Source organism: Spermophilus citellus, assembly GCF_964194105.1.
Source record: "Spermophilus citellus genome assembly, chromosome: 12".
NCBI classification, from domain to species: Eukaryota; Metazoa; Chordata; class Mammalia; order Rodentia; family Sciuridae; genus Spermophilus; species Spermophilus citellus.
The window spans coordinates 91,007,905-91,032,766 of record NC_138198.1 but is presented as its reverse complement, the minus strand read 5'-3'; the positions used below and the strand labels follow the sequence as shown (position 1 = coordinate 91,032,766).

General features: G+C 37.1%; 1 protein-coding gene across 6 annotated transcripts in view; it reads right to left on the bottom strand.

Moving 5' to 3' along the window:
* Positions 1-421: 421 nt before the first annotated feature.
* The window catches only part of RNF125 (ring finger protein 125), a 37,965-nt gene continuing 13,524 nt past the window's right edge, over positions 422-24,862 (bottom strand). For 3 of the 6 annotated variants that reach the window (XM_081263634.1, XM_081263635.1, XM_081263636.1), the window contains exons 2-6: positions 18,532-18,685; positions 13,719-13,813; positions 10,380-10,470; positions 4,841-4,948; positions 422-1,923 (exon numbers count right to left, since the gene is read on the bottom strand). In XM_081263634.1, coding sequence (XP_081119760.1) covers positions 1,837-1,923; positions 4,841-4,948; positions 10,380-10,470; positions 13,719-13,813; positions 18,532-18,685 — 535 coding nt within the window. In that variant the 3' untranslated portion in view covers positions 422-1,836. Of the gene's footprint in view, positions 1,924-4,840; positions 4,949-9,476; positions 10,238-10,379; positions 10,471-13,718; positions 13,814-18,531; positions 18,686-24,862 lie in introns of all 6 variants that reach the window. The other 3 variants (XR_014018411.1, XR_014018412.1, XR_014018410.1) reach the window with 3 other exon arrangements.

Sequence of the window (24,862 nt, the reverse complement as noted above, 5' to 3'; positions counted from 1 at the left end):
TAGCAAAGAATCCATTAAAGTGTCAAAAGGTCTCAGAACTGTCTTGACTAGGCTCTTGATGGCCATAAATTAAACAACCGGAGTCTCTATACAGTTATATTTGTAATGCACTGAAGCCCATCAAATATGTTTAAATATATTACTCTATAATACTTTTTTTTAAAAGTGATTTCTGGAAGATAATGAACACCTTTATCATCTCGAAAACTGGTACATAAAAGGGGGAAAAAAAAGCCAAGTATGTGGTGCATGCCTGTAATCCAAGCTACTTGGGAGTTTGAGGCAGGAGGATTGCAAGCTTGAGGTCAGCTGGGCAACTTAGCAAGACCCTGACTTGAAATAAGATCTAAAAATAGATTTGGGGATATAGCTCAGTGGTAGAACACTTGAATAGCATCCATGAGGCCCTGGGTTCAATCCCCAGTCTGCAACATATATGAATAAATAAAGGGGGAAAAAGCAGGTGCCCTCTGATGAAAGAACATACCATGACCCAAAGTCTTGCAAAAAGAGCAAACTTGAGTCTAATCAAAATTCTGGATCCATGTGCCAATATTCAGAGGCATCTATTGAATTGTGTCATGAGTATTCAATCAGTAAAATACAAATTGTGGGAATCTCTCTAAGTCAGGTTCTTCATCAAGGAAATTTTAAGAAAAAAAAAAAAGGAAGGAAGGAGGAACCTACAGATCAAAGAGAGGTATGAAACATATATCTTGTTTTTGTTTGTTTGTTTACAGTGCTGGGGATTGAACTCAGGGCCTTTAGCAAGCTAGGCAAGTGTTCCACTGCCTAGCTATGGCTCCAGTCCCTGTGAAATATAAATCAAATGAAACAATTTTAAATGAATAAGATTAAAATAGACAGATATGCCCTAGGTGATTAAATTATTGAAAATGCAGGAAAGTCATTATTGTAAAAATCAGTGTAGTGGCTGCTTTTACGGGATTGCAATTGTGATACAAGAGGACAAATGGGTTGATTGGCAGAGTTCTAAAAGAATGTTTCTTACAATAATGCATTAGCTATAAATTTTGTGTCTGTTTTTCAGCATTGGTGTTTTATTTTATAATTTTAAAATGTTAAAATTTAAAATAAAGCCCTTAGGGTTTCTATTAAAAATGATGGGTATAAATCCTTTTACTGTAAATATCAACTGATGATTCTTAAGAAATTATCTATATTATAGAAATTTCTAAATAATAAGCTACAAATATTTAAAAAATATAATAATAAATTCTTATGTGTTCAGTTATAACAAGTCAAGGAATTACATACGTTTCTAACACAAAATTTATTGTTATAGTATTATGTAATATCTGTTTATAGAATATCTGTTAAATGGACTGCTGACATAAAAATTTCCTTTCCTACTCCCATACAAGATTATTCATGTTATTTTATTAGAGATTAGAAAAAAATCATTGGAACAGATTTCATATTTCTTGAGTGTCTACACTTTGTTCCACTCTTCCTCTTTTTACATAGAACAAAGATCAGTTGTCTTGCCTAACTATGAATGTCGCATTCCAAATGATGTCATCCTTTTCACAAATAGAGATCCTCCACCTACATACTCAGCTGTATTTCTTCCATAATTAATGACGGACAGAGACTATTTCTTGTTAAATGTCTGAGAAACTCAAGAATGCAAAACAGATTTAAACCATCAAAATGAAAGCAGTTTTTGAATGCATTGTAACAATAAGAATGGACAAACATATAACTGGGTTATACATTTTTCTCCATCAAACCTTGACAACTTCCCTCCAATTGTTCAAGCAGCATTTTAAATGTTGCTATTGAATGGTCCCTTTCCCCTTCCTCTTAATAAAATTATGTGGTGTTCGAGTGATTCACATATTCAAGAAGTGACCGGTCTAAGACTCTTCGGATAAGAGCTTCCTCAATTATATTAAAATCCTACAATAAAGAAGAAGAATTAGAAATATCAGAATCAACAGTGTATCAGAAATTGGAGGATGTTGCGGTGGCGCATGCCTGTAATCTTAGCAGTTTGGAAGGCTAAGGCAGGAGGATCACAAGTTCAAAGCTAGCCTCAGCAACTTAGTGAGCCCCTAAACAACTTAAGGACACCCTCCCTCTAAATAAAATATAAAAAGCGCTGGGAATGTGGCTCCATGGTTAAGTATCCCTGGATTCAATCCTGGTACCAAAAAGAGAAATGGACAATGTTGGTCAATGCAAAGATCTCATTTTTCAGAAAATTAAAATCCTGAGCTACCTGACTTGTTCAAGGTTTCACAAAACCTGGCACTAAGCCCGGGACTTTTGCTTTAGAGCTAGAACATTTTCTATTTCCCTTTACTGGACTAGCAATTAACTAGTTCCTGTCATAATAAAATAATCTTGATTTGGAATTTCAAGTTTTATCTGACCTAATTAACAGTTTTACAGACAATGCTAAAAATTCTGGGCAGACTTCTATATCTCACATAACATATAACACATAAATGGAGTAAATTAAAACATCCCTTAGGGGACTGGGGGCATAGCTCGATGGTAGAACACCTGCCTAGCATGTGCAAGACCCTGGGTCCTGCTGCAGGGAAAAAAGCAGATAGATATATAGAGATGTAGATATATCTCCCCCTAGGATTCACAATGCCAACAGTACTACTAAATATCTATTTATTAAAAAAATGTCTTTTATTGTCTCTCCATGAGTCAAATGGAATTCAAAACTTGATACCAACACATTCTGTTAATAAAATATAAAGTATTATGAACCCCATCCTCTGCAATCTCTCTCCTCTTGTACAATAAACAACCAACAAAAAGTGAAATCTCCTGGAAGACTACTTTAAAACAGAGAAGCAAAATCCAAAGCACAGTGGAGCACCAGTCTGGTCTCATTACTGGCTTACTCTTAGGCAATTTTCTTAGCCTTTGAGCTTCAGATATTTCACAGTTAAGTGAGAGTAAAAATACAATTTCACCTTAAGAGAGTTTCTGGAAGCAATAAAATAATATGCATAAAGTACATATATGGTTTATCTAGTAGCTTAAAAAACAGAAATCAAAATAACATTAATTCAAGTTCACTTCCATACCCATAAAGATGGTTTTGAGTAGTGAGAAAGTATTCTCAAAGTGACCAGTCATACTTTCTCTAAAGATCTTGATAAAGATGGACTGAACATTACTGGCCAGAAAGGCATACAACCAATCTGGCTTTTAGAACATCTTAGAGAGCTTAGATAAAGAGGAACCCCTTTGTATTACTGACAAGAACACAGGACCAGAACCAGGTTATGCTGAGGCCTTGTGTACCATATGGGGCCAGTAAAGACTATTAGAAAAGCTGAGCAGAGAATATTTAGCCTCTGTCACGTGCCTTGTGCAATTCTTCAAGTGGTCCTAATAATCCCACTTATTCCTTGCCAGTCTTCAACTTGCCTATCATCTGTGCCCGAACTGTGCAAATAAATAACTTTCTATGCACTCTCATTTAATCCTCACAAAAGCTTTTTAGAGTAGATGCTTTTACTTTTCTACTTTGCAAATAAACAAAATGAAATTCAGAGGTTAAATACATTCCCCAAGGTTGCTCAGCCTTAGAGTTATTACTTAGACCTAACTCAGAACCTAGGCTCCTTGGGTCCAATTTGGATAACCACAATGAATAAGAAAGCAGGGAGAAAATTTTCAAACAATAGTCCTCAACAATGATTAAACTGTATCTTGAAATTGTATAAAAAGAAAACAATCAAAAACATTCGAAAATTATGTGCAAATCCAAACTTGACTCCATTACAATAAAAATATTTTATTTCAGAATAAAATACTAGTAATAACTTCCCCCACTACATTAATAAATGTTAATACTTTTTTGCTGAAACAATGCATTCTTCACACATGACAACACATGGACCAAAGTAAAACCATTTGCTTGTTGTTATCATTTCTGATAATGAGAAATATATTTAAAGTATTAAAACTATTAATACTACATGTAACTATACCTCCATCTTCAAAAATATTCAACATGACAGGATTGGCCATGGTTTGGTAATTGAGGCTAGGTGATGAGTATATCAAGTTTCATTATATTTTTTTGTCTAATTTCACGTTTAAAATTTTTTGTAATAAATTTTAAGTTTAAAAATTTCAGCTGGGAAGCTTGACACAGGAGGATTGCAAGTTCAAAGCCAGCCTCAGCACTTTAGCACGATCCTGTCTCAAAATAAAAAAATAAAGGGGGCTGGGATGTGACTCAGTGGTAATTGGGTCCAATTCTGAGTACAAATTTTTTTTTTTTTTTTTTTTTGTGGTGCTAAGGATTGAACCCAGGGCTTTGTGCATGTGAGGCAATTGAGCTATATCCCCAGCCCGAAAAATGTTTAAAATAAACAATAGTTTTATGTTTTATCAAATTTAAATAAAAAATGAGAAGGCTAGTGTTACTAGCCTGATAATATCATATCTATTATAGACATTCAATGTACTCATAAAAATAATTGGATACATAACTCTGAGCATCTCAGCTATGTAAGTCCACAATGTCACAAAAATTATAACTATGTAAAAGGAGGGACTAGAATAAAAATTAATTTAAAAATTAAACCTGAATATATTTATAATGCATGATTACCTAGATCACAAAGAAAATAATTTTGTCCAGGATAGAAAACCACTTTAATATCAATAGTCAAATTTATAAAATACTTGAATTTCATGTTTTCATTTTTAATGCTGATACTTAACCCGTTAGCTACAAACACATTTTTCCTCTATAATTTTATTCACTTGGATTTAAAAGGTAAGTTTAACATACACAGCATAAAAATATCATGTGAAAGTTAGAAAATATACTTACTATGAAATCGTCATAGAACAAAGTGTGGCTAACTTGCAGGTGTCTTATTAAACTGCCATTGAAGCTGCTTGGATTCTCATTGGGTATTAAACGGCAAAGTGGACAGAACTGGAAAGAACCAACACCAAGAGTTCAAAAAAGAATTTTAATTAATAGCATTATAATTAAAAAAATAAGTAACTATTCAAAGTAAATTTTAACTTTTATAATTCCATTCACTCTATCTTAATATTGTAGGGTTAAACTGCATAACTATTTAAAACAATATTAAACAAATAAAATTGCATTCATTTCTTCAAATTATTCCTTGTTTGTTTGCATATATAAAGTTAAACTGCTTCATATTTAATCAATCTTTTTTTGGCAGTGCTGGGGACTGAACCCAGGTCTTTGCATGTGCTAGGCAAGTGCTCTACAACTATGGTACATCCTCAGCCCTTTCTAAATTTCATTTTGAGACATGTTCTTGCTACGTTGTCCAGCTGGCCTTTAATGTGCAATCCTCCTGCCTTGGCCTCCCAAGTTGCTAGGATTACAGGTGTGTACCACTATGCCTGGCCATAGGCATAATTTTTTTATTTAAACAATATTAGTTAGTAGATGGACCATAACTTACTGAATTAGTTGCCTACCTCTTGAAATACTTAGTTTTTTTGGTATGTGGATAAGTTGATGTTACAAATGACATTTTCTATGGTGTGCACCTTTTAGGGGATTATTTAGGCCAGAAATGGAGATACTTATGACAAAACTGCTGAACATTTACAGTTTATAATATCTATTGCTTTGTAGTTTTTTGTATTGCCATTAGCAATATAGGTTACAAAATACCAGAATTAGTTATTAATATTTACACATATTTTTCTAATTTAATAGCCATTTAGGGCTCTTAAAGAAATATGTTTCTGTGGGCACCATGATACATGCCTGTAACCCCAGGACTCAGGAGGTTGAGGAGGAGGATTATAAGTTCAAGATCAGCCTCAGTAACTTAGGAAAACCCTGTATCAAAATAAATAAATAAAAGACTAAGCTGTAGCTCAGTGGTAAAGTAACCCTGGATTCAAACCCCAGTATCATTTTTTTTTCATTTTGACATATTTATAAATTTGTGAGAAATTATAAAAGTAGTGCAGAGGTCCCATGTCCTTATCATCCAGCTTCCCCAAATAGTAGCATCTGACATCAGCATAGTGCATTGTTGAAACTAGGAAACTGGCAATTAACTAGGCTCAGACCTTACATTATTTTTATCTTTTAATTTTTTTCTTTTTTCTTTTTAGTTATGCATGACAGTAGAATGTATTTTGACATATTACACATACATGGAGTATAACTTCCCATTCTTGTGGTTGTACATGATGTGAAATTAAACTGGTCAGACCTTACATTCTGCCAGTTTTTGCACATATTCAATTTTTAAATGTATATGTGCAGTTTTATGAAATCGTATCACATGTAGAGATTCGTATAACCACTATCACATCAAAACACAAAATCTTCCTGCCACTACAAAGGAACTGCACTGTGCTTCTATCTTTTTACTTCCACTTCCCTCCATAAGTCCTGGCACCCACTGATCAGTTCTCCACCTCTATAATCTCATCGTTTTGAGAAAGCTGTATGAATAGAACTAGACAACATTTAACTGTTTGAGATTGTCTTCTTCCACTGAGTACAATGACCATGAGGGCCGTCTAAGTTGTTCCTTCCTTGTCATTTCTAAGAAATAGCCCATGGTATGGACGTCCCAATTTATTTATCCATTTACCTTTTAGAGGGCATATGGATTGTTTCCAATTTGGGGTTGTTACTAGTGAAAATGCAACGGATATTTGTATATAGATGTTTGTATAAAAGTAAGTTTTCATTTCTCTAGGATAAATTTCTAGAAGTTTGAAATCTTGGTCATATGGTAAGTGTATGTCTAACTTAAAAAAGAAAAAAAACAATAACAACAACAACAACAAAAAACCCACAGCCAAACTGTTTTCCAGAGTGGCTATACTGTCTGACATCATGGCAGCAATGTGTGAATTACTCAGTTTTTCCTCATTCTCACCAGTATTTGATGTTGTCAAAATTTTTTAGCCATTTTGATAGGTGTGTAGTGGTGTCTCGTTATGGTTTTAATTTGCATTTCCCTAATGGATAAAATGACTCTTTTGTTTTTATTAGTGCATAATAACTATACATGATAGTGGGGTTCACTGTGACATATTCACATATGCACAAAACATAGTTTGGTCCATTTAATTCCCTAGTACTTCCCCTTTCCCTACCCAGGATCCCCTTCCTCTACTCTAACCTCCTTTATATTTATTTTTAGAATTGGTGCATTATAATTATACCACCCCTGGCTTACAACATAGTTTTTTGAAGTCAGACAACTTTAGATTCAAACCATACTAGATGTGTGACCTTAGGCATATTATTTCCTCTTCTATGAGATAGGGAAACTACTACACACCTTGCAGGGTAGCTGTTGTATTTAGAGACAATGTCTTTAACGAACCATATCTGTACTAGGAACTCAACAATTGTCATACATTTACTTCTATATGATTCCTGTCCTCAATGAGTTGGGGCTCCCTGCAGAAAGAAACCACATTTGTTGTATTGACCCCAGTATTTCCAGTATCCAGAAGATAGTTTCCAATTTCATCTCAACTTCCCACTAAAATATCCTTGGCAAATAATTAATCTTAATCTGCAAATGAGTATCATTCCTATGCTCCAGGGCTATTGATAGGTTTAAAATAATATATTGTGTAATATTATGAAGTCCAGTCCTTGGCACAATAATAAAAGGTTGCCATTATGGGTTAAGCAGATACTTTCAATACGGCACAGCCGGTACTACATTCAAGATATGAACAGACAACAACTCAAGACCTTGGAAAAGGGACCTGAAAAGGGAATCACTGATTTTGCCCAGGAAGTCGGGACAGGCTCAGCAGAACTGCTGATCACATAAGTGAGTTTTAAAGAATAAGCTAACCAGGCCAGTGGGGGAAACCATCACAGGCAGAGGAAAGGATGTAGACAAAGCAGGAACTCCTAAAAGGACAGGGCCAGCTTAAGCAATGGCAAAAACTCAACTTGCCTGAAGGTAGGGCATGTTGGTGGAAGTGGCTGGAGATGACTTTGGGAGAATAAGTTGGGACCAGTTTTGCTCAATATTTACTTGAGCAGCTAACATGGTTTCTGTATTCCCTGTGCCAAGAGCCAGAAGTCAGAAATGACTACTGAGCCCTGGTCCCAACCATGAAGGAGCTTGTTAGAATCTGGTGGAGGACAGAGATAATGAAAACCTGGAATTTTAAGCAAAGGGATTTGAGAATTATTTCTAAAATTACCCCAGAGGGCAGGTCCTCAGTAGATGAGCACACAGTCCATTTGCTACATAGGCCAACACCCAGCAGATGAGGACATCTGCCAGTACAGAATTATGAGCTGGTAGTTTAGGAAAGAGCCTCATCCTTTCCTACTGGTGCCTTCAGTTGACCTCTCATAGCCCTGGGGTTTATATTCTCTGGTCCTGGGCCTATTGATTACAAATTGTCCCTTTGCATGTAATAAATCTTCATTAATTGTTCTCTCGAGAAACTAAAATGCAAAAAATAACCAACACCATTGAGTGATGTTCTCTACCTTTGTTTTACAGATGATTAAACTGAGGACCCAAAGTGATCTCCTTGCTAAGAAAAGGGGATAGATCTCCTGACATAGGATGTGTTAAGGGGATTAAAATAAAATCCACTGCCAATATGTTTGGAAACAAATGTTTCCTTCCACTTTTAATCAGATGAGAAGATCCTTTGGGAAGGATATTTATTCTCCAAGTCTCTAGGAATATTCAACACAGGTCAACAACAGCAATCAATGAAAAATCAGTCATATGTCTAGCTTGACTTTTCTTCAATGTTTCAAAGAAAACAGTGATTCTCAGGATGAGGTCCTCAGACCTACAGCACCTGCATCACCTGAAAGAACTTATTAGAAATGCAAATGTGGGGGCTGGGGGTGTAGCTCTATGGTAGATCGCTAGTATGAGGCCCTGGGTTTAATGTCCAGCTTTGGGAAAAAAATAAGTAGAAAGAAAGAAAGAAATGCAAATTCTTTATTCTTTGACACCAGCCCAGACTAACTAAATCAGACACTCTAGTGGGCAGGACCCAGGCATCTCTGCCTAAGCAAGCCCTCTGGGTGATTCTGATGCAAAATGGTTGAGAAACATTGCCTTAAAGAAAATGTGATTTCCTTTAAAAAAAAAAAAAAGATGAAATAGAAGGAAATAAGTTTGAAATTCTGGCTGTAATACCTAGGTTGTGGATAGGATCACCTTTCTTAATTCCAGTACCTACAGAGAAAAGTCTCTCAAGGATTTTATTTTACTGAGAATCATTATCAAACCAGAGTATGTCTTAATCTTTTTTTTTAAAGCTAGTAAAATGCTAAATAATGAATAGCTCTGATAGCATTCAATTATCTAAAATAATTGTTAATTTTTTTCCCCCAGTAATGGGGATTGAACCCAGGGGTGCTTTACCATTGAGCTATATCCCCACCCTTTTAAACTGTTTTTTTTTTTTTTTTTTTTGAAACACACTTTTGCTATGATGCCCAGACTGACCTCCAACTTGCAACCCTCCTGCCTCAGCCTCCTGAGTTACAGATGTGCACCATTGCTTGATCCTTCCCTGAACCTAATCATTCTTGGAGCACTGTATTTTATTTTAACTGTTGGATAAGAGAAACATCAATAAATACAGATGGAAAGTTAAGATGTTGAGAGATCTAAAAAACAAAGCTTTTTTTTTCATTTTGGAAAACTCTATAAAGCAGTTACCATCTTTAGAACAATCTAGATTCACAAGGAATTAGTACTCAAGGACTGTATGCTTTACAGAGAGCCTATAAAAAAAACCTTCTTCTTTTGTGGTCCACTTGGTCTCCTTTTTTTGGAATGTCAAAGAGAGTGAGAGTCCTTGGAAATGTCAGAAGAAAATATCCCTGTCTGATATAAAAAATAAAAGTATTTCAGAGAGAAAGACAGAATAACAGAATGTTTTAGGTTTCTTAAAATTAACAACGTTTCTTAAATGAAAAAAATTCTTACCTCTGCTCTTAACTTTGTAAGACACTTAAAAACTTACATTTACGATGGGAGTATTGTGCTTCAAAATGGGTAGGTTTTTTTCTTCCTGGAGGAATTTTAAATGTTTTCTTAAAAGGATTCAATATAATTTGTTTATTGCTAGACTTCCCTTACTAGGGAACCATGTGTGAAACAGTGAAAGCAGAGTAAGAATGAATGAGCCTAAAATTCTAGGGCTGAAGATGTAGCTCAGTGGTACAGTAGTTGCCTAGCCTGCATGAGGCCCTGGGTTCAGTCTTCAAACACATACATACACATAAAAACAAGAAAGAGAGGGAGAGGGAGAAGTTAAAAGAAGAAACTAAATCTATTAAATGGATTTTCTAATGCATCTTAAATTAAAACACTGCTAAAAGACATGGTGATAAAAGTCCTTACCACCGGTCTCGTTTCTGATCTGTGATGAGTAATACAATGATCCAACAAACTGTCTTCATCCAGTTCCCTCTGACAAAACGGACATACACACCTGGAAATTGCAAACATGAGTAGAATTCCAAACATTACTAAAACCGTGGGCAGCTAGAGTACTCAATCACTTAAGTGGAAATGAAGGAGGAGAAGTTAGGTAGATTATCTAATTCTAGTTCTTTTCTGATTTAATACTATTTTTTCTCTCCTGATAATGTTGCTGGTGCCTAGGTTTTTCCCTGTGAGAAATGTAAATGTGTGTGCTAACAGGGACAGGGCAGAGAGTTATATAGAATTTTTGAAGCTCTTTATTCCTTTTGGGAGAGAAGTGCAATCCAACACCCATTAACTGAGAAATTGATGATCACAGCACCCAGCTCTCAGTTACCTTTTTCTTTCCTAATTCAAGTACCATATGATATGAGTGTTATTTGTTCTCCAACTCCACGAGCATCACTAAGGGATATCCACTACACATTCTTAGTTTCCAATGAAGAATGAAAATTCATCTGGAGCTGTCCTCATGAGTACTTAGTAATTATCCCTTACATCTGTGCTGTCCAATATGTCTATTAAGCATATGAAATCTGGTTAGTCCAAATTGTCATATGCTGGAAGTATAAAATACACACTGATCAACCCAAAGCTTACGTGCTCAGCACTTAAGAGCACGTTGAGCAAGTGCTCAACCACTGAGTTTACGTATTGAAATTTCAAAGCCTAATGTAATAAAGGGTATGCGAACTATCTCAATAATTTTTATACTGATTACATGTCTGAATGATACTTTGACTATATTAGATTAAAAGAAAATATATTAAAAGTTAGTTTCTTTTCTATTTTTTTTGGGGGGGAGGGTGGTATCTGGGGATTGAACCCAGGGGTGTTCTACCAAACTCCTCAGCCCTTAATATTTGTCATTTTGAGATAGGGTCTCAGTAAGCTGTTGAGGTTGGCCTTAAACTTGGCCGTTCTCCTGCTTCAGCCTCCCGAGTGGCTGGGATTATAGGCATGCCCCACCACACAGGGCTTCACTCGTTTCTTTTAATCTTTTGAATGTGGCTACTAGAAAATTTTTAAATTAAATGTGATCAACATCATTTCTATTAGACAACATTGCCTTAATTTCTTAGCAACAGTACGGAAGCTTGAAGCTTTTGCTCCTTTTCCATTATACATGTCATTTCCTGTTTCCCGAGACTGTTACTCTGGAAAAATTTCCTGTATAAGAGCTGTCAATGTTTGAATCATGTAGTTAATTCTTCTATAAAGCAAAGATTTCGATCATAAATGAAAATATAAATCTGGCCTATAAAACTGATTGACAAGCTCCTCATTTTCTTTTCTTTCTTTCTTTTTTTTTTTTTTTCAGTGCTGGGGATAGAACTCAGGGCCTCCCAGACACTCCACCGATGAGCTAAGACTCCACTTCCATCTATTTTTAAAATTCTTTACTGTAATTATAACCAGCAAAATAAATTAGGATTTAAATTAGCTTTCATATATTTTTAAATTTTCACAAAGCCCATCTACCTTGCAATCAAACCCACACACTTTCTTAACCCACTTATTATCCTTCCTTCTCAAGGGTCCTTGTGGTCAGTCCTGCAGAAGCCAAAGTCTGCTTATAGCTACAGTGCTCATTTAAGATGTATAACATCATAGTGTAAAACTAATCTGTAAGAACAGGTACATCTGCAAGGCAGTGTCTAGTAGAACAAAAGGAAAGGGGTGATCACTTAGACTTTAGGTTACGAGGTTTACTATTTTGAGTATATTTCTTAAAATACGTAGAACTAAAATTTCAGGAAAGAGAAAGAAATTATACCTATACTGAATACCAGTGGCGGGAAACTGTGCATAAGTAGATTTAATGGTTCCAAATCCATGACCTAAGCAAGAGATTACAAATCACTTCTTAATTTTGTTAACAGGGACATACGTCACATTTTCTAATTACTCTGATACAACTAAACTATCTTTCCCATCAGTGATTTGTTTCTTTTTCCTTTTTAAAGAAAAAAATAGTTAATAATCAATGTCCTCCGTTACACTGACTACCACCTCCACCCTTCCTCAGCCCCACATAGGGATCACCCTACCAAAAAGGCAAAGGAATCATGATACCTGTCCCAGACCTGTTCTTCCCTTGTTAGAAGATACACTGAGATGCCACTTCCTTCTAAAGGAAACTAGCAAAATGAGAGAGAAGGAGCTAGAAAACCAAGCAGTGGTAATGGAAAGGTGATGAGCCAGGTGTGGTGGTGCACACCTATAATCTGAGCAGCTCGGGAGGTTGGAGCAGGAGGATTGCAAGTTTGAGGCCGCCAGTGCAACTTAGTGAGACCCTGTCTCAAAATAAAAAATAAAAAGGCTGGAGATATAGGTCAGTAATAGAGCTCCCCTAGGTTAACTCCTTAGTACCACAAAAGTAAAAAAGAAAGAATAAAGATGAGTTAGGCATGGTGATGCAGGCCTGAATCCCAGTGACTTGGTAGGCTAAGGCAGGAGAATTGCAATTTCAAGACCAGCCTTAGCAACTTAGCAAGGCCCTAAGCAACTTTCGTGAGATCCTGTCTCAAAAAATAAAAGGCCTGGGGATGTGGTTCAATGGGTGGTTCAATGGTGAAGCACACCTGTGTTCAATCCCTGGTGCAAAAAAAAAAAAAAAAAAAAAAAAGAGTTACAACTCACATGTAAAGAAATAAAATAGTATTTTAAGAAAGAGTAAAGATGAGCCGGGTGCAGTGGTGCACAGCTGTAATCCCAGCAGCTCAGGAGGCTGAGATAGGAGGATCCCAAGTTCAAAGCCAGCCTCAGCAATGGCGAGGTGCTAAGCAACTCAGTGAAACCCTGTCTGTAAATTAAATACAAAATAGGGCTGGGGATGTGGCTTAGTGGTTGAGTGCCCCTGAGTTCAATCCCTGGTACCCACCCCCACCCCCCAAAAAAAGAAAAGAGTAAAGGTGAATAATCTTTTCATCACAAACTACTTCAGGAATCTATTAGAGAACAGAGCCTAGCAGAAATTTAAGTTCTGCATTCTATTTTTGGTCTTCCTTAATGCAGACTCGTTGGAGGAAGTTACCCCAATGTCTCCAGTTGGTTTCCCCTATGCAACTTTTAAAATAGAGCAAAATTCTTTGACAATGATTACTATTAACAAACAATCACCTGCACCAGGTATTACGGTGACGAACCTAATCATAACCCCATATTTTCATAATAAAAAATGTCAAACTTTCCAGATCATAAATTCTTCATAGATAGATCAAATTTAGTCCTAAATTATGCTATAAAACAAACCTTGTTGCTGTCTCCCCAAGTTCTTGTAGTGGTCCATACTTATCGATGTACTTCTGACAAGTCCTTATGTGAGCCCTCATTTCACTGAGGCAAACCTATGGAAAAGCAAATTCAAAATAAGCTTACCGTTGAAAAGGAGTTTTGTATGACCCAACTTTATAACTTTCAAGTTAAACCATACCAGCGGGTCAGCTGAATAAATGGATGCATTCATGAAACAGTACCACAGAGTGAGGCATGACGAAGAATAATGCTATTTTTAAGTCTCTCCAATACTTAGAGGACTTACATGTTTATTAAAAAGCATTATTCTTTTAAAGTGAAAAGAAGTATAGTAACTGAAAATTGTTTTTTGCATGCCATTATATAAATAGATTGGGCGGGGGAAGAAAAGAAAGAAAACTGGTAAAGAAAAAGAGAAAGGAGGAAGGAAGGAAAAAATTTAAGAAGGAAGAAGAAACAGAAAAGAAGTAAAGAGAGGCGAGAAAAATAAATGTATGAATTTTAGAGATGTCCCCAGGTTTAGGAGGCTGAGACAGGAGAATTGCAAAAGTTCAAAGCCAGCCTCAGCAAAAGTGAGGTGCTAAGCAACTCAGTGAGACCCTGTCTCTAAATAAAATACAAAACAGGGCTGGGGATGTGGCTCAGTAGTCAAGTCTCCCTGAGTTCAATCCCTGGTACCCAAAGAAAAAAAATGGTAAGAAACCCTGTGCCTTAGGTAAAGATATAAATACCATGGATTTATAACATACCCAGTAGCACTATATGAATTCACAATGCATAGCATACTTAATGGTCCCATGAAGAGCAAACATAAAAAACAGCTCTTGCAGTGCATTTTTATTAATGCAGAATAAAGAGCCTTTGTTCCTACAGACATACATTCAGAGATGCTAACCATGAGGCATCTGTTGCTAAGATAACACACATTCTACCAAAGGTTTCATTAGAACTCTGATAAGATCTTGTACTAAAGGAAGCTTTGTACAGCTGTGGTACAGTAGTCAACCCACTGTGCTTCATTTTACCCAAGCTGCGGAAGTTCAGCCTCAAATGTGAAATTTACTGTGTCAAGGAAACAGTTACCATTGTTGAACAAAAGGCAAAATAAAAGGTAGTAAAAAAGTAAAACCATAAGCCTTGCTTTACAATATCTGTTTAAAACATAAAAACAAGGGCTGACATAGTTGATTGTTTTACAGATGTGTTTACAACCTTTAATATCCAGCTTTACACATTAAAGTCCTCTAATCTCCTTACTACTTCTGTTAACAAACATATCTTTTTCTTTGAACTCTTTGTTCAAAAAGATAAGTATTCCTCAGGAAAATTGCTGATCTGGGAACTGTATACGAATAGATGAATTGATAAGCTCGTGGTCTACACACAAAATTATCTAAGACACTGTACATTGCGATGGCAAAAGAAACATAAATCACATGCCTGGGCTGGGGATGTGGCTCAAGCGGTAGCGCGCTCGCCTGGCATGCGTGCGGCCCGGGTTCGATCCTCAGCACCACATACAAACAAAGATGTGTCCGCCAAATACTAAAAAATAAATATTAAAAAATTCTCTCTCTCTCTCTCTCTCTCTTTAAAAAAAAAAAAAATCACATGCCTGCTCTAAAGGTGCTGGTAATCTAACAGAGGAAGAAGGCTGCACAGATATACAGGAAATTAACAGGGCACAGTGAGATACCATGGCCAGGCCTTGAGAAGTGGCAGTCTGACCCAGACTCTGAAGAATAAGCCAAGTCTAAAATGGCCATAGAAAGATGCAGCATACCTGGCAATAGGAATAGCATAGAAAAGAAGAGACATAAGCAATAAGTTCCTCAAAGATAAATCAAAATCCGTGTGACTAATCATATATGGGGGTGGTGGTTGAAAAAAGGAAGAAGATTTCTACCCAGGATAATGCAGAGAATGCTGTTGTTCCTGACAGATGTCAATGGTGAGGGAAGGAAGTGGGTGATGGAATACCATGAGCTTGACTTTATACATGCTAAATTTTATATGATGACAAAATAAGTAAAAATAAGCGATAATCTCTTCTCCAAAATGTAAAAAGCTTTTGATTTTTACTTTACTATATTCCAGATATTATGCTAAAAGACACATTTATATAATACACCTTCACAACAACTCTGTAGCAACATTATCTTCCTCCTTATTTTACAAAAAGGTAAACTACAACTTAGATTCATAACTTGCTCAAAATCATACTGAGTGCATTGAGAGAATTAAGTGTTTGATCTCAGGGTGTCTGAACCCCAAAGACCATGCATAAATTCTAGTCAGGTAGCCATGAACAGATTACATAAATAGTAAAAAAGTTTTATATTAACATATAAAATGCATTGCCCTGACTATGAGCCAACTTGCAGGTGGTGGTACAATGTTGGAGGAGGTGCTATGCTACCCAGGCCCCAGCTGTGGCTGACACATGAAGGTAAGCCACCTAGGTTTCTGGGGCAACAAGGCAGAAGGAAATGGCCTACTCGAAGAGGATGAGGGCCCCACCCAACAGGAAGGCCAAGCAGAAAGAATCAGGGGGTCTGTCCTCCTCAGGAGCTAAAGAGCTAAGATGCCAGCACTCTGGCTCCGGGGGCTTCCTGCCTCCACAGTAAGAATTAATTTGGAGCTGGGGTTGTGGCTCAGCAGTAGAGTACTTGCCTAGCAAGTGCGAGGCCCTGGGTTTGATCCTCAGTGTCACATAAAAATAAATAAATAAAATAAAGGTATTGTGTCCAACTACAACTAAAAAATAAATAAATATTTTTAAAAAGAAAGAATTAATTTTTCAGGAGCTTGTGGCTGAAGAAATGTGCTCCATCTCTATTAACCCTTCAGCTGGCCCCCAATCTGTCTGACTGAGAGAAGCAAGGAACAGTCCTGTATATAGACTCCTGGAATTAGATTTCATTTGCTTAATGTTTTTCTAAAATTCCATTTTGATAATTTTATTTTCCTATTCTGGATGATGGGAACAAAATTCCAGTTTCAAAGACTGGGCACAGGTATCATCAGCAAAATAGCCAACATTTTTACCCTAATGGAACTAAAAAAAAAAAAAAAAAACCCACAAAAGAGTGGTAAGTAGTATAAAGGGAGAGCACAGGGTTCTAAGGAAAAGTGGGACAGGGCTCCAGTTTACATTTAACAGTCAAGAGCTGGGTGCAATGGCACACACCTATAATCCCAGGACTAGGGAAGGCTAATGCAGGAAGATCTCAAGTTTGAGGCCAGCAATTAGTGAAACTCTGTCTCAAAGTAAAAAATAAAAAGGTCTGGGATGCAACTCAGTGGTAAAACACCCCTGGGTTCAATCTCTAGTACAAAAAAAAAAAAAAAAAAAAAAGGATTTAACCATCAAGAGAGGTTCCCTAAAGAAATCTCTTGATCTCTGGACTGGGAATCTATACACCCTCCCAGCATCTCCCCTGGGCAGCTCAAGCTTAACATATCCAAACATATCTCTGTGGATTCCTCTTCAAATTTGGTACCTTATTAGCACCTTCATTTATTCATGTCATTTAATTATTTAATTATTAATGTCACCTCTCTCATTTAATGACACCATTTTCCTTCAATTCTATCTCCTAACTATACCTTGAAACAATCTCTTTTTCCATACCTGAATGCATCGTCCTGACCCAGCTTCCTTACCTGACCTAGCATAAAAGCCACCTAACTGATTCCAAGGTTCCCTTTCATCCTCTCCAAACTCATTCCTTATGCACATACTAGAGGACTATCTTTAAAATATAAGCTCCATTTTGGCATTCAAATGCTCACATTCTTTCTATGGCTTACTATTGCCTTTAGAGCAAAATCTAGAATCTTTTACATGAACTCCAAGACTCCATGTTATCTGATCAGACTAGTATAGTGCCAAAGGTGGAAAATTACAACCAGGAGGAATTGATCAATAAAGACTACAGGGATCGGAATAATATAGGTGGAAATATGCCCAGCTACTCAGGAAGTTGGGCTGGAGGATGGCAAATTCAAGGTCAGTCTGGGCAACTTTGCAAGACCCTGTCTCAAAATGAAAAATAAAAAAGACTGAGGATGGGGATATAGCTCAGTGGTAGAGTGCCTTCCTGGCATGTGCAAGACCCTGGGTTCAATCCCCAGGCACCAAAAAAAAAAAAAAAGGGGCTGGGGATGTAGTTCAGTGGTAGAGTGTCCCTGGATTCAACCCCCAGTAGTTTTTGGTGAAAAAAAATTTTTTTTGAAAAGTTAGGCAAACATAGTACAGGGGTCTGTTTCATCTGCTGCCTATACATATGAAATCGGAGAGATGCCAGTAAAAAGACTGAGATAAAGCAGTTAGAAAAGCTGAGTAGAATGGAATCAAAAGCAAAGGCAAAATCAGGCACAGTGGCACTTGCCTGTAATCCCAGCAGCTCAGAAGGCTGAGGCAGGAGGATCGCAACTTCAAAGTCAACAATTTATCAAGGTCCTAAGCAACATTTTGAGACCCTGTCTCAAAATAAAAAATAAAAAGAGCTGGGGATGTGGCTCAGTGGTTAATCACTCCTGGGGGTTCAATCTCTGGTACCAAAACAAAACAACCACAAAAAAGCACAGGTGGGCTGGGGCTGTGGTTCAGTGGCAGAGCGCCTACCTCGAACATGTGAGGCACTGGGTTCAATCCTCAGCACCACACAAAAATAAATAAACAAAATGAAGATAATGTGTCCATCTATAACTAAAAAATATTTGAAAAGAAAAGAAAAGCACAGGAAAAGTGGTAATTTTTTCAGTCACCTAAGCCAGTAACCGTGAACATGTGCATGTCACATACCAGGGTGTCACACTCAGCGCAATTCTGGTACTCTGATTTCATTCTTTTGGCCACATCAGTTGCTGGAACTCCTTCTGAAGGAAGATATGCTCGGCAATATGGACAGGTCCATTTGTTGTTCTTTAAACTGGTAGCAATACAGGAACGGCAGAATCTACCCAAAACAAACCAAGAATATGTCACTTTCCTTGAATGACATAAAAGAGCCACCACCATGTGTTTGTGTAAATTATAATTTAATGTGCACTATCAACCATACTACCCAAAAATATAGGTCCATTTGCATCCTACACTTCCCAGAGAATGGCTCACCTTCCTGGTGAGACTTCTTTGAGATCACATGCTCTCACCTCAAGTACTTGCATTTATGTAAACAAAAGTAAGAATACAGAGTGAGCGAAGAGCATTAAAACTAACTCAAGGCCGGACACAGTTGTGCAAGCCTATAATCCCAGCACCTCAGGAGGCTAAGGCAGGAAGTTTGCAAGCTCAAAGCCAACCTCAGCAAAAGCAAGGTGCTAAGCAACTCACTGGGACCTTGTTTCTAAATAAAATACAAAATAGGGCTGGGGATGTGACTCAGTGGTCGAGTGCCCCCAAGTTCAATCCCCAATACCAAAACAAAAACAAACAAACAAACAATAACAACAACAACAACAAAAAAAACCCCACTAACTCAAAGAAAGGGGCTGGCAGCACATACCTGTAATCCTAGCAACTTGGGAGGCTAAGGCAGGAGGATCATAAGTTCAAGGCCAGGCTCAGCAATTTAGTGAGGCCCTAAGCAACTTAATGAGATCCTATCTTAAAATAAAAAATAAAAAAAAAAAGACTGGAGATATGGCTCAGTGGTTAAGAATCCCTGGGTTCAATCCCTGTTACCCAAATTAATTAACTATTTAATGAATTTTAAAAATTGAAAAATAAGTGATTTTTAAAAACTAACTAAAAAATAACTATTGTTTTTCCTTTTCCCTAATCTTACTTTACCTCAAATTGTTGGAAAATTGGTCTTTGGTCTGTGGTTTTTTGTGTGCATTGGATAAGAAAATAGCAGAGGGTTGGAGGGATGTAGCTCAGTGATTGAGGACTTTATCTAGTATGTGCCAGGACTTGGGTGTAATTCCCAGCACCAAAAAAAAAAAAAAAAAAAAAAAAAAAAAAAAGAGAAGGAGAAGGAGAAGAAGAAGGAAAGAAAGAAAGAAAATAGCAGCAAGTCAAATAAGTAAAAATACCAGGCATGGTTTTTCTTTTTTTTTTTTCTTTTTTTTTGCGATAGGGTCTCACTATGTTGTCAAGGATAGCCTTGAAATAAAAATCCTTCTGCCTTAGCCTCCCAGTTAGCAAGGACTACAAGCAGGTGCCACTAGCTGACTATAATTCTTTTGAAAATCATTTTAATGTCATTCCTTGATATTGAAAATTAACTAATCAAAGTCACCACTTTAGGAATGACCTCTGAGTCAAGAAATATATTCTCTGACTTATTTAGAGGTATCCTAATAAAATCTTAATATAATTCACAGAAAATCCTGACTTATTTATAGAAGCTGTTGAAGGCTAAGTGTACATGAAATTGAAATGAGCATCTTAGAACAGTTATATACATTAGCATGATCAGGTACCTCTTAAACTATTCAGCACTTAATATCTATCTGGGAGTATTAGTACATATTAAAATTTTAACTTGCCGAGCGCGGTGTTGCACACCAGTAATCCCAGCAGTTTGGGAGACTGAGGCAGGACGATTGGGAGTTCAAAGCCAGCCTCAGCAAAAGCGAGGCCCTAAGCAACTCAGTGAGACTCTGTCTCTAAATAAGATACATAACAGGGCTTGTGTCTCTAAATAAGATACAAGCCCTGTTTCGTATCTTATTTAGGGAATGTGGCTCAGTCGTCAAGCGCCCCTGAGTTCAATCCCCGGTAACCAAAAAAAAAAAAAAAACTTAAAATTTTCAAGGGTGTAGCTCATTGGTGGGGTTCTACCTACCATGCCCAAAGCCTTGAGTTTGATCTCCAACACCACCAAATACAAAAGGTTAATATGTCATACATATTGAAAAGTTTACATATTGAAGCTATATAGTTCAATGAAATGTGACCCACAAATAGAACATACCCATACAAGTAGAGCATGACCACACCCCAGAATCTCCCCTCTTGCTACCTTCCAGTCACAATTCTGATCTTTCCCATGTAATCACTGAGTTAAAAAAAAAAAAAAAAAATTAAGCAGGGCACAGTGGCCCAAGCCTGTAATCTCAGTATCTGAGGAGGCTGAGGCAGGAGGATCCCAAGTTCAAGGCCAGCCTTAGCAACTTAGCAAGACCCTAAGCAACTTAGTGAGACCCTGTCTTAAAATAAAAAAAATAAAAAGACTTTGGGGATGTGGCTCAGTGGTAAAGCACTCTGGTACCAAACAACAACAACAACAATAAAAACGGTATCTATACTATACTTTAATATACAAAATGTTATAATATATTTATTAAATGTACCAATCTTCAGACTTACAGCTTTGCCATTCCTGCTATAATCCTTTGTGGCTATAATCACTGAATCCTAACAGCAAAACTTATTTTTGCTATTTTGTACCTTGTATGAATGGAATCATTTGGTATGTGTAGTCTTCAGATCTGCCTTCTTCAATTCGATACTATGATTAAGGGATGTATCCATATTGCTGTGAGTACTTGAGATTGTCCATTCTAATTTTGTAAAGACTGTTGTGTGAATGTAACAAAATTTCTTTCCCACTGTATTGCCAATGGGCATTTGGGTAACATTTCAATGTGTTCTGATGATCAATTTTAGTAATGGACAAGCACAGATAGCTTCTAAACTCTTCTTGCTCTTTGGTTTCCCTTGAACTCCCAGTTATATTAGCCATTAGTGATTCTTAAAAGTACTCTCTTCTGAGTCTGTTGTTAAATTATTTTAAACACACAAGGGATACTTAAAGTTGCTTAGTGCTAGAATTATCCTGATGCTTCTGTCAACCCCGCATCCACTCCCTTCCAATAGTGTCTTATTTTTCTTCCAATAGCGTCTTGTGCTGCAGAAGCAACCCCACTTCCATTAGATGCAACTTCAGTGGAACCTTAATCAAGGTGCCAACTGCGGCCTGCTGAAGATGTGAGCACTGGATGCAGGCCAGGCTGCATTAACCCTTTCTGGAAGTTGAGTACTGGACAGTGACACAAAGTCTAAGCAGCAGCAAATTGATGGGACTGCCCTGCTCTTTACCTAGAATCCCAGATCAGCCTAGGTTTCTACTCTTCTTTCTGTTTTTAATTCTTGTTTGGTGACAATTTTGATATCATTTCAAACTGGATTCACTGACTCCTTTTCAAAACGTTAACACATTCACATACTTTAATTCATTTAACCATAAGAAAACCCTGAGAAAGATCACAATTTCCATTTATAGACAAAGAAACTGAGGTACACAGAGCTACTTCTGTAAGATCATGTAAATAGAAAGTACCTGGCTTCAACTGGTGGTGAGCTGGGGTTTTCTGATCCAAAGAACAGTAATCATTCATTCCACCACAACGGCTGCCCCAGTTAGAGCAGTCAATACTTGAGGAATCAGGAGACCTGAGTCTCTACTACCTTTTACTTCTCTCAACATTAGCTAATTGTAAACTCTAAGGAACAGTCTGCCCTTGCATATTTCTGGGTCTCTAAGAATTGGTTCTCAAAATGTAGTCTTAAAGGGTATTTAATACAGGGCTGAGGATATAACTCAGATGGTAGAGGGCTTGTCTTGCATGCACAAGTCCCTGGGTTCAATCCCCAGCACCAAAGGAAAAAAACAAACAAATATATATCACACACACACACACACACACACACACACACACAAATGGTTTAAATGTTAGCTCAAATATATTTTTTCTTCTGAGGTGCTAAGGATAGAACCCAGAGCCTTGAGCATGCTAGGCAAACACTGTACCACTGAGATCTATATGTTTTTGTTTTTTGGGGTTTTTTGGCAGTGCTGGGCATGGAACCCAGAGCCTCATCATGCTAGGCAAGGGTTCTACCACTGAGCTACATCCCCAACCCTTCAACTCAACGTTAATATTTCAAATTCAAGACCTATAAGTCTGACATGAATTATTTAGGAGCAAGCAGATAACATTTCGGGTTTCTCAACTACAAGTGTCCACCTTTTTTTTTCTCAACTGATTTAAGTTTTAGGCCAATCCAAGCAGAAGACAAATACCGGTGCAACCCTGTGGCAGGCACTTGTACACTTTACCCATTTCTCCTATAATAATTGTAAACGGATGCTGGGCTTTCTCATTTTATTGATGTTTATGAAAGTGGGGATGTTTGTGCAAAATAGTAACCTCAAGTCATTTTTTTTTCCTTAGAGTTCCTCATATAAACACCCTAACCTCTATACAAGGGTGTTATCTGTAGGATGAAACACACATGTGCATTATATAGATGCTACTGCATCATATGAAAATTTAGTTGCAAATAATCACTCAATAAAAGTGGCTATTAAATGGAGAAAACAGGCAGGCGCAGTGGTGCATGCCTGTAATCCCCACAGTTCTCGAGGCTGAGGCAGGAGGATCTAGAGTTCAAAGCCAGCCTCAGCAACTTAGCGAGGCACTAAGCAACTCAGGGAGACCTGGTCTCTAAATAAAATATAAAAAAGGGCTGGGGATGTGGCTCAGTAGTTGAGTGCTCCTGAGTTCAATCTCCAATACCAAAACAAACAAACAAACAAACAAAACCAGAAAGCCATGGAGTTTAAGAAGAGACCACAGGTATTAATTCTGTATATATAAAAACCATTTAAAAATATTGCTTTGAAAAGCCATGGAATGCCCGCAGCTCTGTCCTCCTTTGTGGCATGTAGAAACAAGACTGCAGAACTACTTAGTTCAAAAAGACTCGAGGTTAAAATTTTCTCCTTAAAAACAATCAAGAACATAAAGAGCAAGCCTACAGAATGGGAGAAAAATCATTGCCACCTTCATCTCAGATAGAGCATTAATTTCCAGTATATAAAGAGAATTAAAAAAGCTTAACCCTCCAACAAACAAATAACCCAATCAATAAATGGGCAAAGAGACTGAACAGGTACTTCATGGAAGAAGAAATACCATGGGTCAACAAATATGTGAAAAAGTTCAACATCTTTAGCGATTAGAGAAATACAAATTAAAACTAGACTGAGATTTCATCTCACTCTAGTCAGAATGGCAATTATCAAGAATACAAGTAACAATAAATGTTGGTGAAGATGTGGGGGAAAAGAGTCACTCCTACATTGCTGGTGGGACTGCAAATTTGTGCAACCACTCTGGAAAGCAGTGTGGAGTTTCCTCAGAAAACTTGAAATGGACCATCATTTGATCCAGTTATCTCACTCTTCAGCATGTTCCTAGAGAACTTAAAATTAGCATATTATAGTGATGTGGCCACATCAATGTTTATAAACATATAAAGCAGCTCAATTCACAATAGCTAAGCTGTGGAACCAACCTAGATGCCCTTCAACAGATGAATGGATAAAAAAAAATTGTGGTATATATGCACAATGGAATATTACTCATCCATAAAGAAGAATGAAATTATGGCATTTTCTGGTAAATGGATAGAACTGGAGACAATCCTACTGAGATAAGCCAATCCCCAAAAACCAAAGCCTGAATGTTCCCTCTGACCTACAGATGCTAACACACAATACGGGGGCAGGGGGAGAATAGAGGTTCATTGGATTAAAGGTGAATGAAGGGAAAGAAGGGAAAATGGGAATAAGAAAGATAGTAAAATGAATCAGATAACTTTCCTATGTTCATATAGGAATACACAGTTATTTGTAACTCCACATCATGGACAACCACAAGAATGGGAAGTTATACTCCATGTATATATACTCAAAATATACTCTATTGTCATGTATATCTGACAAGAACAAAATTTTTTTAAAAAGCACACATTTTTTTTTTCTCCTTAAAATTAGTATAGTAATCAAATTCAGCTTATGAGAGCTAGAGAATTGAATTAAACATCCTCACCCTAGTGTACAGGTGTAGTCAGGCACAGTGACACTAGCCTACATTCCCATCAACTCAGGAGGCTGAGGCAGGAGGATCACAGGTTGAAGTCCAGCCTCAGCAATTTAGCAAGGCCCTGAGCAACTTAGTGAGTCCCTTCCTCAAAATAAAAAAAGCAAAAGGGCTGAGGATGTAGCTCATTGGTAAAGCAGAGTTGGGTTCAATCCCCTGAACAACAACAACAACAACAAAAGTGTACAGGTGTAAAATTTTAAAAGCCAGGTGTGATGATATACACGTGTAATCCC